This window comes from Nyctereutes procyonoides, unplaced genomic scaffold (genome assembly GCF_905146905.1).
Source record: "Nyctereutes procyonoides isolate TBG_1078 unplaced genomic scaffold, NYPRO_anot_genome, whole genome shotgun sequence".
Lineage (NCBI taxonomy): Eukaryota > Metazoa > Chordata > Mammalia > Carnivora > Canidae > Nyctereutes > Nyctereutes procyonoides.
In genome coordinates, this window is record NW_026575052.1 from 3833727 (window position 1) to 3849167 (window position 15441).

At 51.4% G+C, this 15441-nt stretch overlaps 1 protein-coding gene across 3 annotated transcripts in view; it reads left to right on the forward strand.

Annotated features, from left to right (window-relative positions):
- The window catches only part of SPEN (spen family transcriptional repressor), a 96711-nt gene extending 81303 nt beyond the window's left edge, over positions 1 to 15408 (forward strand). For 2 of the 3 annotated variants that reach the window (XM_055332548.1, XM_055332550.1), the window contains 5 exons: positions 3912 to 12105; positions 12492 to 13001; positions 13176 to 13370; positions 13661 to 13819; positions 14206 to 15408. In XM_055332548.1, the coding sequence (XP_055188523.1) occupies positions 3912 to 12105; positions 12492 to 13001; positions 13176 to 13370; positions 13661 to 13819; positions 14206 to 14337 (9190 nt within the window). In that variant the 3' untranslated portion in view covers positions 14338 to 15408. The remainder of the gene's footprint in view (positions 1 to 3911; positions 12106 to 12491; positions 13002 to 13175; positions 13371 to 13660; positions 13820 to 14205) is intronic. The other variant, XM_055332549.1, reaches the window with a different exon arrangement.
- Positions 15409 to 15441: the final 33 nt, after the last annotated feature.

A 15441-nucleotide genomic window follows, 5' to 3' on the forward strand; every position in this document is an offset into this window, starting at 1 on the left:
AATGCAAATAGTGACTGATTTGCATAGGGCACTGCACTTTTAAAGTAGCATTTCATTTATTCCCTCAAATACTGTGTCAGAGAGGTAGGGCCATGACTCTTTTGTGTTACTTTTGGTGGGAACTGAAGATCAGATGACTTCGCTATAAGGTCACAGGTTAAGATGTTGGGCAGGAGATAAACCCAGTGCTACCTGCTAGTGCATTGAGGTTTACACTACCAAAATGGTATCAAGATGAATTTACAAGATTCCATTATGCTTTAGATGAATTTCCCAACTACTTAGGGGAAGTGAGATTTTTGTTTTTAAAGATTTTATTCATTAATTCATGAGATACATAGAGAGGGAGAGACACAGGGAGAAGCAGGCTCCCTGTAGGGAGCCTAATGCAGGACTTTTTTTTTTTTTTTTAAAGATTTTATTTTTCATGAGAGACACACAGAGAGAGGCAGAGACACAGGCAGAGGGAGAAGCAGGCTCCATGCAGGCAGCTTGATGTGGGACTTGATCCTGGGACTCCAGGATCATGCTCTGGGCCAAAGGCACCAAATCGCTGAGCCACCTAGGTGCCCCTAATGCAGGACTTGATCCTGGATCCTGGGATCACGCCCTGAGCTGAAGGCTGAAGCTCAACTGCTGAGCCACCCAGGTGTCCCAAGGAGTTGAGGTATTGTGCAGTCATGTGAATAGAGTTATCTCAAAACTTGTCCTTTCTAGGTTCTTTGGAGACCCTTTTGTCCATGGTACCAGTGTGCAGTTGTACTGTGTATCCTGCTTGAGTTGCATTCTTTGGGAACAGGAACACTCATTTCTTTTGGTAGTCAGAGGGCCCACAAAAATATGTGCAGAATCAATATTTATTAAACTGAACAGAGCTCTAGCAGTAATGTTTATGCATATACCTTTTATTTATGTAACTTTTTCATATTTGGGGGTATAGTTTTAGTTTGATTAATCTAAAACATAACCTTGACTGTTTTTACAGTATGACTTTAAGCTTACTGTTAAATATCTTTTTTTTTTTTTAAGATTTTATTTATTTGACAGCACAAGCAGGGAGCAGCAGGCAGAGGGAGAGGGAGAAGCAGGCTCCCCACTGAGCAGGGATCCATCCCCATGCGGAACTCGATCCCAGGATCCTGGGATTATGACCTGAGCTGAGGGCAGATGTTTAACCAACTGAGCCACCCAGTTGCCCCAAGCCTACTTTCAATGTGGGAAGTGAACTGGTGACCATTCTAGATGTCTTAATTTATATTGGAAAGCATACAGTATGTTTACCTTTATGCAAGAAAAGTTGCTTCCTTGTAATTTGTATTTATGGTGGCAATGAATTAGCCAAGTTCCATGCTTTGAAACATTTATTTTAAGGTGGCTGGCCATTATTTAGGCAAAGAATCTGATTCCTGTGGAACTCTAGAAAGATCATCTTGAATCCAATTAAACAAAATAATATATTCTCATAAAATATTCTCTCTAGACTGAGAAATTCCGTATAAATACATATAACTGTGTTATTGATGCTTCCAGTGTTTGAATGTTAAACCTTAGATGCTTCATTTGCTGTAGAGAGGGAGTTAGAACATCACCCAGTAGTAGCTTTGACATCTTTCTTTCTTTCTTCTTTCTTTCTTTCTTTCTTTCTTTCTTTCTTTCTTTCTTTCTTTCTTCTTTCTTTCTTTCCTTCCTTCCTTCCTTCCATTTTTCTTTTCCTTATTTATTTATTAAATTTTTTGGTATATTTTTTTTATTGGAGTTTGATTTGCCAACATATAGCATAACACCCAGTGCTCATCCCATCAAGTGCCCCACTCAGTGCCCATCACCCAGTCACCCATCCCCCTGCCCACCTCCCCTTCCACCACCCCTTGTTCGTTTCCCAGAGTTAGGAGTCTGTCATCCTCTGACTTTTATTTGAGAGAGAGAGAGACAGAGCATGAGCAGTGGGGAGACAGAGGGAGAGGAAGAAGGAACTCCCTACTGAGCATGGAGCCTGATGCGGGGCTCAATCCCAGGACCCTGAGATCATGACCTAACCTGAATGCAGAGACTTAACTGAGCCACCAGGCACCCCTGACATATTTTACTAAGATTCATTCTTTCAACAGGTACTTGAGTGCCTCCTCTGAGACCGTTACAAGAAGACCAAAACAAAACAAAACAAACCACCTCATTCCTTTAGGGGCTTAAGTTCTAGATTTGTTTATGTTTTAGTAAGCTACTAAAGGTAGTACTGTTTGGCAAATTGAACTCCAATAAAAATAAAAAAAAATAAAAAAGGCAGTACTGTGTAGAATGTATGACCTGCTTGAGGGAACAAAAATGGACAATGAATAAGAGTGAAAGAATTGGCCTTTGTTACGGGTAAATTTCATTTTATCCCTCATACATGTTCTTTTTTTTTTAATATTTTTTATTTATTAATGAGAGACACAGAGAGAGAAAGAGAGGCAGAGACACAGGCAGTGGGAGAAGCAGGTTCCATGCAGGGAGCCTGATGTGGGACTTGATCCTGGGACTCCAGGATCACGCCCTGGGCCAAAGGCAGGTGCTAAACCTCTGAGCCACCCAGGAATCCCCCCTCATACATGTTCTTGTGTGTAAATTTAATCCTATCTTGAATGCCCTGGATAGGTCACTATCAAAGAAAACCATGCTGAATTCCTTTACAATTGAGGAATCTCACACAAAGCCTGTGTTCAGTTGGTGGTTGGGGAAAGGTAACATTACTAAAGGCCAAGTATGTGCCTTGCATTTTGTCAGGAAAGTTCTTAAAACCATTACCTTATTTAATCTTCTTAAGAGCCTTATGAGGAAAGTTTACCACCATTTTACAAGTGAGACAGCTGAGGGAGACTGACTTCCAACATTTTTTTTTTAATTGTGAATTGAGATAGAGGTGTTACCAATGTTATATGGGTCATGTAGGTAGGAGGATTTCAGTTAGATTATTCTCTTTCCCAATAATACATTTGTTTCCCAAGTTGTGGTAAAAAAAATCTTTTGGCAGAAAAGTAATTATGAAAGACTTATGAATGTAGGGATATGATATCATTTACATTTAATACTAGTGCTCATTATAAGTCATGATACTTCAACCTAAAGAATAAAGAAGGGCTGAAGTGCTGTCCAGTAGAAACATAATGCAACTAAATTTGTGGTTTTAAATGTCCTAGGGCAGCCCCAGTAGCATAGCGGTTTAGCGCTGCCTGCAGCCCAGGGTGTGATCCTGGAGACCCAGGATCGAGTCCCATGTCGGGCCCCCTGCATGGAGCCTGCTTCTCCCTCTGCCTGTGTCTCTGTCTCTTTCTCTCTCTGAATGAACGAATGAATAAATTATAAAAAAAATGAATAAATAAATAAGTAAATATCCTAGTAGACACAGTAAAAAAGTGAAAAGGTAAAATTAATTTTATTTAACTCAGTATGTCTAAAATGTTATTTCAGCATATAACCAATCTAAATATATTTAAGTATTTCTTTTTTTTAAATTAAATCTACCAAGTCCAGTGTGTATTCTGTATTCATGTCTCAAATTTCAAGTTCTCAATAGCCACATGTGGGTTGTGGCTACGGATAGTATTGGACAGTCCACATCTAACTAATGAGTAAACAATGGCAAAGAGTTTTATTTTACTTTTATTTATTTTTAAAGATTTTATTTATTTATTTCATAGGAACACGGAGAGCATGAACAGGGGAGGGGCAGAGGTAGAGGGAGAAGTAGGCTTCCTGCTCGATCCCAGGACCCTGAGATCATGACCTGAGCCCAAGGCAGATGTTTAACTGACTGAGCCACTCAGACACCCAAGATTTTTAGAAGCAGGACTTCGTTAATCTCATGTGTGTGGTTTAATGTGTCAGTGACAAGGAAACAAAACAACTAATACATTCTTTTTCATATTTGATAGAGAGGAACGAAGGGGATCTTATGACTATAGCCAAGATCGTACATATTATGAGAATGTTCGTACTCCAGGCACATATCCTGAGGACTCCAGACGGGACTATCCAGCCCGAGGGAGAGAATTTTATTCAGAATGGGAAACTTACCAAGGAGACTACTATGAATCACGATACTATGACGATCCTCGGGAATATAGGGATTACAGAAACGATCCTTATGAACAAGATATTCGGGAGTACAGTTACAGACAAAGGGAACGAGAGAGAGAACGTGAAAGGTTTGAGTCTGATCGGGACAGAGACCATGAGAGGAGGCCTATTGAGCGCAGTCAGAGCCCAGTGCACTTGCGACGCCCACAGAGTCCTGGAGCATCTCCCTCACAGTCTGAGCGGTTGCCAAGTGATTCTGAGAGGAGGATTTATAGCCGGTCCTCGGACCGGAGTGGGAGCTGTAGCTCACTTTCTCCTCCAAGATATGATAAACTTGACAAATCTCGTTTGGAACGCTATACAAAAAATGAAAAGACAGATAAAGAAAGGACTTTTGATCCTGAGAGAGTGGAAAGAGAAAGACGCTTAATAAGGAAGGAAAAAGTGGAAAAGGATAAAACTGAAAAGCAGAAACGAAAAGGAAAAGTTCATTCCCCTAGTTCTCAGTCTTCAGAGACAGACCAAGAAAATGAGCGAGAACAGAGCCCTGAAAAATCACGGAGTTCTAATAAACTGAGCAGAGAGAAAGCTGACAAAGAAGGAATAGCAAAAAACCGTCTAGAGCTCATGCCCTGTGTGGTTTTGACTCGAGTGAAAGAGAAAGAGGGGAAAGTTATTGACCACACTCCTTTGGAAAAGCTGAAAGCCAAGCTTGATAATGACACTGCCAAGTCTTCTGTCCTAGATCAGAAACTTCAGGTCTGTCAAACAGAACCTGCAAAATCTGACTTGTCTAAACTGGAATCTATTCGAATGAAAGTGCCAAAGGAAAAGGGACTGTCAAGCCACATAGAAGTGGTTGATAAGGAAGGTAGGCCTAAGCCCAGGAAGCACCTAAAACCAGAGCAGACTGCTGACGGGGTCAGTGCAGCAGATCTGGAGAAGCTGGAAGCAAGGAAGAGGCGTTTTGCAGATTCTAATCTGAAAGCAGAAAGGCAAAAATCAGAAGTCAAGAAAAGTAGTCCAGAGATGGAGGAGGCTCGGGTACTTTTAAAAAAGCAGCCTGACCTATCATCTAGAGATGTCATTCTGCTGAGGGAAGGAGAGTCGGAAAGGAAACCTGTGAGGAAAGAAATTCTTAAACGAGAATCTAAAAAAATCAAACTAGACAGACTTAATGCTGTTCCCAGCCCTAAAGACTGTCAGGAGCTTGCCAGTGTTTCTGTTGGGACTGGCTCAAGGCCCAACTCAGACCTGCAAGCAAGGCTGGGAGAACCAGTATGCGAATCTGTGGAAAATCAAGAAATCCAGTCAAAAAAGCCCATTCCCTCAAAACCACAAATCAAACAGCTGCCGTTATTAGATGATCAGGGACCAGAGAGAGAAGATATTAGGAAAAACTATTGCAGTCTTCGTGATGAGACACTTGAATGTAAATCAAGCCAAGAGAAACCACATTCGGTAAATACTGAAGAAAAAATTGGCATTGATATTGATCACACGCAGAGTTACCGAAAACAAATGGAACAGAGTCGTAGAAAACAGCAGATGGAGATGGAAATCGCCAAGTCTGAGAAGTTTGGCAGTCCTAAAAAAGATGTAGATGAATATGAAAGACGGAGTCTGGTTCACGAGGTAGGCAAACCCCCCCAAGACGTTACTGATGACTCTCCTCCAAGCAAAAAGAAAAGAATGGACCATGTTGATTTTGATATCTGCACCAAGAGAGAGAGGAATTACAGAAGTTCACGCCAAATCAGTGAAGACTCCGAAAGGACTGGCGGCTCTCCCAGTATCCGGCACAGTTCCTTCCATGAGGAAGACGACCCTGTAGGCTCCCCTAGGCTCATATCAGTAAAAGGATCTCCTAAAGTGGATGAAAAAGGTCTCCCCTATTCTAACATAACAGTCAGAGAAGAGTCCTTAAAATTTAATCCGTATGATTCTAGCAGGAGAGAACAGATGGCAGACATGGCCAAAATAAAGCTCTCTGTCTTGAATTCTGAAGAGGAACTAAATCGGTGGGATTCTCAAATGAAACAAGATGCCAGCAGATTTGACGTGAGTTTCCCAAACAGCATAATTAAGAGAGACAGCCTTCGAAAGAGGTCTGTACGTGACTTGGAACCTGGTGAGGTACCTTCTGATTCTGATGAAGATGGTGAACACAAGTCCCACTCACCCAGAGCCTCTGCTTTATATGAGAGTTCTCGGCTGTCTTTTTTATTGAGGGACAGAGAAGACAAATTACGTGAGCGAGATGAAAGACTCTCCAGTTCTTTAGAAAGGAACAAATTTTATTCTTTTGCATTGGATAAGACAATCACACCAGACACTAAGGCTTTGCTTGAAAGAGCTAAATCGCTGTCTTCATCTCGAGAAGAAAATTGGTCTTTTCTTGATTGGGACTCCCGTTTTGCTAATTTTCGAAACAACAAAGATAAAGAAAAGGTTGATTCTGCTCCAAGACCTATTCCATCCTGGTACATGAAAAAGAAGAAAATTCGGACTGATTCAGAAGGAAAAATGGATGATAAAAAAGATGATCATAAAGAAGAAGAACAGGAAAGACAAGAGTTATTTGCATCTCGTTTTTTACACAGCTCAATTTTTGAACAAGATTCCAAGCGATTGCAGCATCTAGAGAGAAAAGATGAAGAATCAGACTTCATTTCTGGGAGGTTGTATGGGCGGCAGACATCTGATGGAGCAAACAGCACAGCCGATTTGATTCAAGAGCCAGTAGTTCTTTTCCATAGCAGATTTATGGAACTCACACGAATGCAACAGAAAGAAAAGGAAAAAGACCAAAAACCCAAAGAGGTTGAGAAGCAGGAGGATACTGAGGATCATCCTGAGACCCCGGAACCTGCTTCGGAGAGTAAGGAGTCAGACCTGAAGACTCCCCCTCCGACTGGGCCTCCTGCTGTGACAGCTGTGGCTCCAGAGTCAGCATCATCGTCACTGGAGAAGACAACAGCCAGCGAAAAAGCTGGGGAGGTGCCTCTGGTGACAGAAGAAAAGCCCAGGGAGCCAGCCTCTGCCTCAGAAGAAGCAAAGCCTGTGTCGGAGCAGGCTGCCACGGCTGTGCAGCAAACCGAACAGATCGACCTGCCCTCAGGAGTGGACACCAGTAAAGATGCTGCCGGGGCTCCACTGGTTGTGGAAGAGAACTCATCAGCCGATCAGCTGCCTTATATGGACACCAAGCCTCCGACCCCCGGGGCCTCATTTTCCCAGGCAGAGGCCACTGTAGATCCAGAGCCTGATAGTACCCCAGCACTCCCGAAACCGACCCCGAAGCCTGAGGAAGCTGATGAGCCCAAAGTGGAAAAGCCAAACTCAGCTGCTCATGTTGAGCCTACTGCAAATCAGAAAGCTGAAGTCGTCCCTGAGGTTCAGCCTCAAGCTTCTGAAGACACTGAGGTCGATCCCCCCGTTGCCACGAAAGATAAAAAGACAAACAAAAGCAAGCGTTCCAAGACCCCTGTTCAGGCCGCCACAGCAAGTACCGTGGAGAAGCCGGTCACGAGGAAGAGCGAGCGCATAGACCGGGAGAAACTCAAGCGGTCCAATTCTCCTCGGGGAGAAGCCCAGAAGCTTTTAGAGTTGAAGTTGGAGGCAGAGAAAATTACACGGACTGGCTCTAAAAACACAGCAGCAGACCCGGAACACCCTGAACCAAGTCTGCCCCTCAGCCGAACAAGGCGCCGGAACGTGAGGAGTGTCTATGCAACCATGGGTGACCACGAGAGCCGTTCTCCTGTCAAGGAGCCCGTGGAGCAGCCACGAGTGACCAGGAAGAGACTGGAGCGAGAGCTGCAGGAGGCCGCGGCAGTCCCCACGACCCCAAGGAGGGGGAGGCCTCCAAAAACACGCCGTCGGGCCGAAGAAGATGAGGAGACTGAGGCGAAAGAACCAGTTGAGACACTCAAACCAGCTGAGGGATGGAGGTCCCCACGAGCCCAAAAATCAGGAGCAGCTGGTGGCCCACAAGGAAAAAGGGGGAAAAATGAGCCAAAAGTTGATGCCGAACGTCAGGAAGTGGCCACTGAGGTGAGTCCCCAACTAAACGTGAAGGAAAATAACACAAAATCCAAGGCTGATAAAGAAGAAGCAGGAAGTGAACAAAAACGTGACAGAAAAGAAATTAGCACAGACAAAAATGCACCAGAAGCCCCTGCAGTTGAAGTGGTAGAGAAAAAAACAGCCCCTGAAAAGAACTCCAAGTCAAAGAGAGGAAGATCCCGAAACGCTAGGTCAGCAGTGGACAAATCTGCAAATCTGAAAAATGTGGACACCAGTGTCAGTCCCGGTGTGGCGGTGGGCGCCGCGGGACCGCCAGTGGAGAAGGAGGCCGAGGTGGTGGCCGGGCCCGCCGAGAAGAGCGAGAATCCCCCAAAGGAAGGGGGTTTCTCAGCCGAGGTGAGCAGCGATCCGGCCCCTGCCAGTAAGGACGCGGAAGAGAAGGAAGAGGTGTCTGCCTCGACGCCGTCCCCAGAAGCAAATCAGCTAGCCAAGCAGATGGAGCTGGAGCAGGCCGTGGAGAACATTGCAAAGCTCACTGAGACCGCGGCTGCGGCCTTCAAGGCGGCGGCGGCCACGGATGCGCCCGAGGGCTCCTCCACCCAGGACGGGGACAAGCCGGCGCACCAAGCAAGTGAAACGGAACTGGCTGCAGCCATTGGCTCCATCATCAATGACATTTCTGGGGAGGCAGAAAACTTCCCCGCAGCTGCACCTTACCCCGCCGAAGCCCAGACCGATCTGCAGCCCCGCTCTCAAGCGCCGCAGCCCCCCGGGGAAGGAATGGAGCCCGAGACCGACGAGGCCGTGTCTGGCATCTTGGAGACCGCAGCTGCTGCAGAATCTTCTGGGCCACCAGCCAGTGCCACTGACCCCTCAGCAGGCCCAGCAGACACTAAGGAAGCTGGGGGGAGCGGCAGCGAAACCTCCCACCCAGTGCCAGAAGCCAAAGGATCAAAAGAAGCAGAAGTCACTCTTACTCGGAAAGAGAAAGGGCGCCAGAAGACAAGTCGATCGCGCCGCAAACGGAATACAAATAAGAAAACGGGGGCCACCGCAGAGACCCACGTCCCGGAACCTGACCAAGTTCAAAGCAAGAGTCCTGCTACAGACGAGGGGACAGCAGTGCCACCCCCGGAGACTCCACAGGAAGAGCAGCAGAGGGAAAAGCCCCAGGCCACTCCGCCTGAATCCTGCGCTTTGGACCCAAGCAAGACTCCATCTGTGGAGAATTTGTCCCAAGAAAGCAGCATTGAGGAGAAGACTCCCGCCAGAGCGTCCGCACTCCCAGACCTCCCTGTTCCCTCCCAGCCAGCGCCGGTGGAGGACGAGCCTCAAGCCAGATTCAAGGTGCATTCCATCATCGAAAGTGACCCCGTGACCCCACCCAGTGACTCCAGCACACCCACCCCCACAATCCCCTCTGTGACTGCAGCAAAGCTCCCACCCCCTGTCACCTCGGGGGGCGTCCCACACCAGAGTCCCCCTGCTAAGGTCACAGAGTGGATCACGAGGCAGGAGGAGCCTCGGGCTCAGTCTACCCCGTCTCCAGCTCTTCCGCCAGACACAAAAGCTTCTGACATAGACACCAGCTCCAGTACACTGAGGAAGATCCTCATGGACCCCAAATACGTATCTGCCACTGGCATCACCTCCACGAGTGTGACAACTGCCATCGCAGAGCCTGTCAGTGCTGCCCCTTGCCTGCACGAGGCACCAGCCCCCCCTCCGGTAGAGCCTAAGAAGTCTCTTTTAGAAGAAAAACCAGCAGCTCCGGTACCCAACACCTCTGACACACCGGCCCCAGAGGTTCCAGCAGCCGCTGAAAAGGAAAAGGTGGCTCCCGTCATTGCTCCCAAAATTACTTCTGTGATTAGCCGGATGCCTGTGAGCATTGATTTGGAGAACTCGCAAAAGATAACCCTGGCAAAACCAGCTCCTCAGACCCTGACCGGCCTGGTGAGTGCTCTGACGGGCCTGGTGAACGTCTCGTTGGTCCCAGTGAACGCCCTGACCGGCCCGGTCAACGCCCTGAAGGGCCCCGTGAAGGGCTCAGTGACCACCCTGAAAGGTCTGGTGAACACTCCTGCTGGCCCTGTGAACGTCCTCAAGGGCCCAGTGAACGTCCTGACGGGGCCGGTGAATGTTCTCACCACTCCAGTGAACGCCGCTGTGGGCACAGTGAACGCCGCCGCGGGCGCGGTGAACGCCACCGTGGGCACGGTGAACGCCACCACGGGCGCCATGAATGCGGGTGCAGTGACTGTCACGGCAGGTGCGGTGACTGCTGCATCCGGCAGCGTGACCGCCACTACAGGTGCGGTGACTGTCGCCGGTGCAGTGATCACGCCATCGGCAAAGTGCAAACCCAGACCGAGCACAAATGAGAACAGCCGGTTCCACCCGGGGTCTATGTCCGTGATCGACGACCGTCCGGCAGACGCGGGCGCGGGTGCCGGGCTGCGCGTGAACACCTCCGAAGGGGTGGTGCTCTTGAGCTACTCGGGGCAGAAGACTGAAGGGCCGCAGCGGATCAGCGCCAAAATCAGCCAGATCCCCCCGGCCAGCGCCATGGACATCGAATTCCAGCAGTCGGTGGCCAAGTCCCAGGTCAAGCCCGACTCTGTCTCCCCATCACAGCCTTCGCCCAAAGGCCCCCAGGCTCCTTCGGGCTATGCGAACGTGGCCACCCATTCCACCCTGGTACTGACGGCCCAGACGTATAATGCGTCTCCTGTGATTTCATCTGTGAAGGCTGACCGTCCGTCCCTGGAGAAGCCCGAGCCCATTCACCTCTCTGTGTCCACACCTGTCACCCAGGGTGGCACAGTGAAGGTTCTCACCCAGGGCATAAACACTCCCCCGGTGCTGGTTCACAACCAGCTGGTCCTCACCCCCAGCATAGTCACCACGAATAAAAAGCTTGCTGACCCTGTCACCCTCAAAATAGAGACCAAGGTCCTCCAGCCAGCTAATCTGGGGTCGGCTCTCAACCCCCACCACCCTCCTGCTCTGCCCAGCAAGCTGCCTGCAGAAGTGAACCACGTCGCCTCGGGACCCAGCACCCCGACAGATCGAACAGTGTCCCATCTGGCAGCCACAAAGCCAGATGCACATTCTCCTCGACCCAGTGGGCCTGCTCCGTCCCCGTTCCCGAGAGCGTGCCACCCCAGCAGCACCACGTCCACCGCACTCTCCACTAATGCCACGGTCATGCTGGCTGCAGGCATTCCTGTGCCTCAGTTCATCTCTAGCATACATCCGGAGCAGTCTGTCATCATGCCGCCCCACAGCATCACTCAGACGGTGTCCCTCAGCCACCTGTCGCAGGGCGAGGTGAGAATGAACACTCCCACGCTGCCCAGCATCACCTACAGCATCCGGCCAGAGACCCTTCACTCACCGAGGGCCCCTCTGCAGCCCCAGCAAATAGAGGTCAGGGCCCCGCAGCGGGCGGGCACGCCCCAGCCAGCTGCAGCGGGGGTGCCAGCCCTGGCCCCCCAGCATCCCCCAGAGGAGGAAGTGCATTATCACCTGCCTGTTGCTCGAGCTGCCGCCCCTGTGCAGTCAGAGGTGCTGGTCATGCAGTCGGAGTACCGGCTGCACCCGTACACCGTGCCCCGGGACGTGAGGATCATGGTGCATCCGCATGTGACAGCGGTCAGCGAGCAGCCCCGGGCGGCAGACGGGGTGGTGAAGGTGCCACCGGCCAGCAAGGTCCCTCAGCAGCCCGGGAAAGATGCGGCCAAGACTGCGGAAGCCAAGGCCCCCCCGGCCCCCGCCCCCCACGGTGAGGCCCGCATCCTCACCGTCACCCCCAGCAACCAGCTCCAGGGGCTGCCTCTGACCCCGCCCGTGGTGGTGACGCACGGCGTGCAGATCGTGCACTCCAGTGGGGAGCTGTTTCAGGAGTACAGATACGGAGACATCCGCACCTACCACAGCCCTGCTCAGCTCACGCACACTCAGTTTCCTGCTGCCGCCTCCATCGGCCTACCTCCTCGGACCAAGGCTCCCGCTCAGGTGAGGGCCACACGGCCGCCTCCCTCCCTGTGGCGGGTGGCATGCCGGCACGGACCCTGGGATGGGTCGCCCTCTCCGTGGTTTTAAAGAGGTGCTCCCTAAATTGCAGGAGGAGGGAATCCGATCAGCGTGCAGAGGGCTGAGATGTGGAAGGAGCTCTCTGGGAGATCGGGCAGGGGCGGGCGGTGGGAGCGAGCTGGTGACCTCTTCCCGGGACCCTCAGTCCCGTGTGCCCACAGGATCACTGCCCTGGGCCTCACTTCCAGGGGACGCCTACAGCTGACCCTGCCCCGGAGCCCGTGGCTGGGCGGAGGGGGGCGGGGGACAAGGGGTGAGGGCAGGGTGCTGTGTGTAACTCTCCGTCCCTCTCCCCCGCCGAACTCCAGGGCCCGGCTCCTGAAGGCGAGCCCTTGCAGCCCGCTCAGCCTGCACAGTCTACACAGCCCGCCCAACCCGTGCAGTCCACACAGCCTGCCCAGCCCACGCAGCCCTGCCAGCCCTCCCAGCTCAGCCAGCCGGGCCAGCCACCAAGCGGCAAGCTGCCTCAGGTCTCCCAGGAGGCGAAGGGGACGCAGACAGGAGTAGAGCAGCCGCGCCTCCCCGCCGTGCCCGCAAGCCGGCCAGCCGAGCCTCATGCGCAGGTTCAGAGGGCGCAGGCAGAGACGAGCCAGACCTCCTACCCCTCCCCCGTGTCTGTCTCCCTGAAGCCTGACCTCCCGGCCCCTCTCCCTGCTCAGGCCACCCCAAAGCAGCCGTTGTTTGTCCCCACAACCTCAAGCCCCAGCACCCCTCCAGGACTGGCTCTGACGCACACAGAAGCCCAGCCCGCTCCCAAACCAGATTCTTCTCCACACCTGACTTCCCAGAGGCCTGTGGATATGGTCCAGCTTCTGAAGGTAAGCCTGGGCAGGGCCCCCCCCCCCCCCCCGCTCCCCTCCAACCTTTGCGCCGGGTTAAATGTCCTAAGGTCCCCTCTTAGGCCAGTAAGCTGTTGCCTGGAGCCACGTCCAGCGTGGATGGCTCTGGCCTCCAGCTGCGAGCTCACTTCCTGTCTGTCTCCCTGAGAGCAGAAGTACCCCATCGTGTGGCAGGGCCTGCTGGCCCTCAAGAATGACACGGCTGCCGTGCAGCTCCACTTCGTCTCCGGCAACAATGTCCTGGCGCATCGGTCTCTGCCCCTCTCCGAGGGAGGCCCCCCACTGAGGATCGCCCAGAGAATGCGGCTGGAGGCCTCGCAGCTGGAAGGGGTTGCCCGGAGGATGACGGTAAGTCTCGGGCCCCAGGTGGGCGGCTGCCCTGCCCACGAGGGAGGACCGGGCTTGCCCTTGGGGTGTGGGAGTGGCAGGCCTGGCCTGTTCTGTCTGCGGTGGGGTGCAAGACCCCTCTAGGCTCAGAAACAGGGTTTTCCTTAATCAAGTTGGGTGGACTCTTGAGGTCACCTCAGCATGGGGGGGGGGGGGCCTTTGTGGACTTAGGAGCCGAACCCAGGGTTGGACAGGCATGGGGCTGTGGTCTGGCCGAGAGTCCCCTGATGGGACGACGGCTTCTGTCACAGGTGGAGACAGATTACTGTCTGCTGCTGGCTCTGCCCTGTGGCCGCGACCAAGAGGACGTCGTGAGCCAGACCGAGTCCCTCAAGGCAGCCTTCATCACCTACCTGCAGGCCAAGCAGGCGGCAGGGATCATCAACGTTCCCAACCCCGGCTCCAATCAGGTCAGCTCGGTGTCCTCCTTGGGACACGTACGTGGGGGCTGGTCTAGGCGGGCAGGCCGTCCCATCTGCCGGCAGGGGCTCCCAGGGCCACGTTAGGGTCGTCCAGAGGGGGCTCAGATGTGGGCAAAAGGGTGTTTTGGATAGAGGACACAGACAAGGCCACCATTGCCCACCCTGGAGCTAACCCAGGGTCAGCTGAGACAGCGGGGTTTTTACTTCCTGCTGCAGAGGCGACTCCCAGGATCGTTCGGTTGGTTTTCTGACATGTAGGCCCCTCCTGGTGGGCACAGTCCTAGTCCCCAGTTGGAAACGTTACGGGATGGTAGTGGGGTGGGGTGGCTGATGTGGAGACCAGGATCCCATTTCTCTCTCGTCCCCCTCTCTAGCCCGCCTACGTGCTACAGATCTTCCCGCCTTGCGAGTTCTCAGAGAGCCACCTGTCCCGTCTGGCTCCCGACCTCCTTGCCAGCATCTCCAACATTTCTCCCCACCTCATGATTGTCATTGCCTCCGTGTGAGCCACTGAACGGTCACCACTCGGTGTATTTCCCCGAGGCTCTGCAGCAAAAAGTTAACCCAGGACAACCCAGTCAGGTGGAGGAGGCAGCTGCCGAAGGGGATCTGCTCCACTGCCAGACGCCAGCCTCGCCCTCGAGCCCGCCCACCCGGCTCAGGGGGGCCGACCCCTCTGGGCAGTGGTGCTGCTACCTGTGTGTTTACATGATATTTAGCCCGAGGACAGACCACCAACCACTGGACTCTGCACACACCTTAGGGCTGGGTTTCTCTCTCCTCTGGAGAAAAGGAACTGGGCAGTGGAATTAATTTTTTGTTGTTTTTGTTTTTAAGAAACAAAACAGAACTGCCTTTGCACTAAATTAGTGACTTGGACTTTTGCACAGTGAAGACAGGCTGTGACACTCTGGATGTCTTGGTGTACCTGAACACGCATCGAGGACTCTAGCGCAGGACTTCAGGCTTCTGCTGAAACATTGGGGTCAAGGAACATTTCATTGGGTTGTTTGGTCCCCACCCTGCCCTTCCCCTTGCTCATTTGGATGTGTCACCTTTCTTAATTCTCCTGCCACCACCATCTCTGATTTACCCGGATGTACAGTTTACAATCGAAAAAGAGCAAACAGAAGGATTTTCTTTCCTGGTGGGATATGCAGACCTTGGGATGTGTGTATATATAAATATATAATATATATAAATATATATAATACTGACTTAAAAAAAATCAAATTCCCCTGACATACATTTTTTTTAATCTGTGCCAAAAATGTGTTTTCAGAGAAAAATCTTATTTTCATACTCAGACTTTGTATTGTCACTCATTTGTATAAGTGCGCTTCGTTACAGCACGGGCCCTGCCCCCGCGATTTGGAAGTGTCACACACACACACACACACACACAAACACACACACAGACTGTACAAAAAAGACTGGCTTCCCCTGTTCCTGTTACCTTGACCTCTCCCCCCAACTTCCTAACACTTATTAATTTATGAAACTGGTTTTCTCAGCGCAGTTTTGTTTTGTGTGTCCATTGGATTACAAACTTTATTAAAAAATACAAAACACGTCAAGCGTGGATGTGATTGTCACTCGGGTGGGAGGAC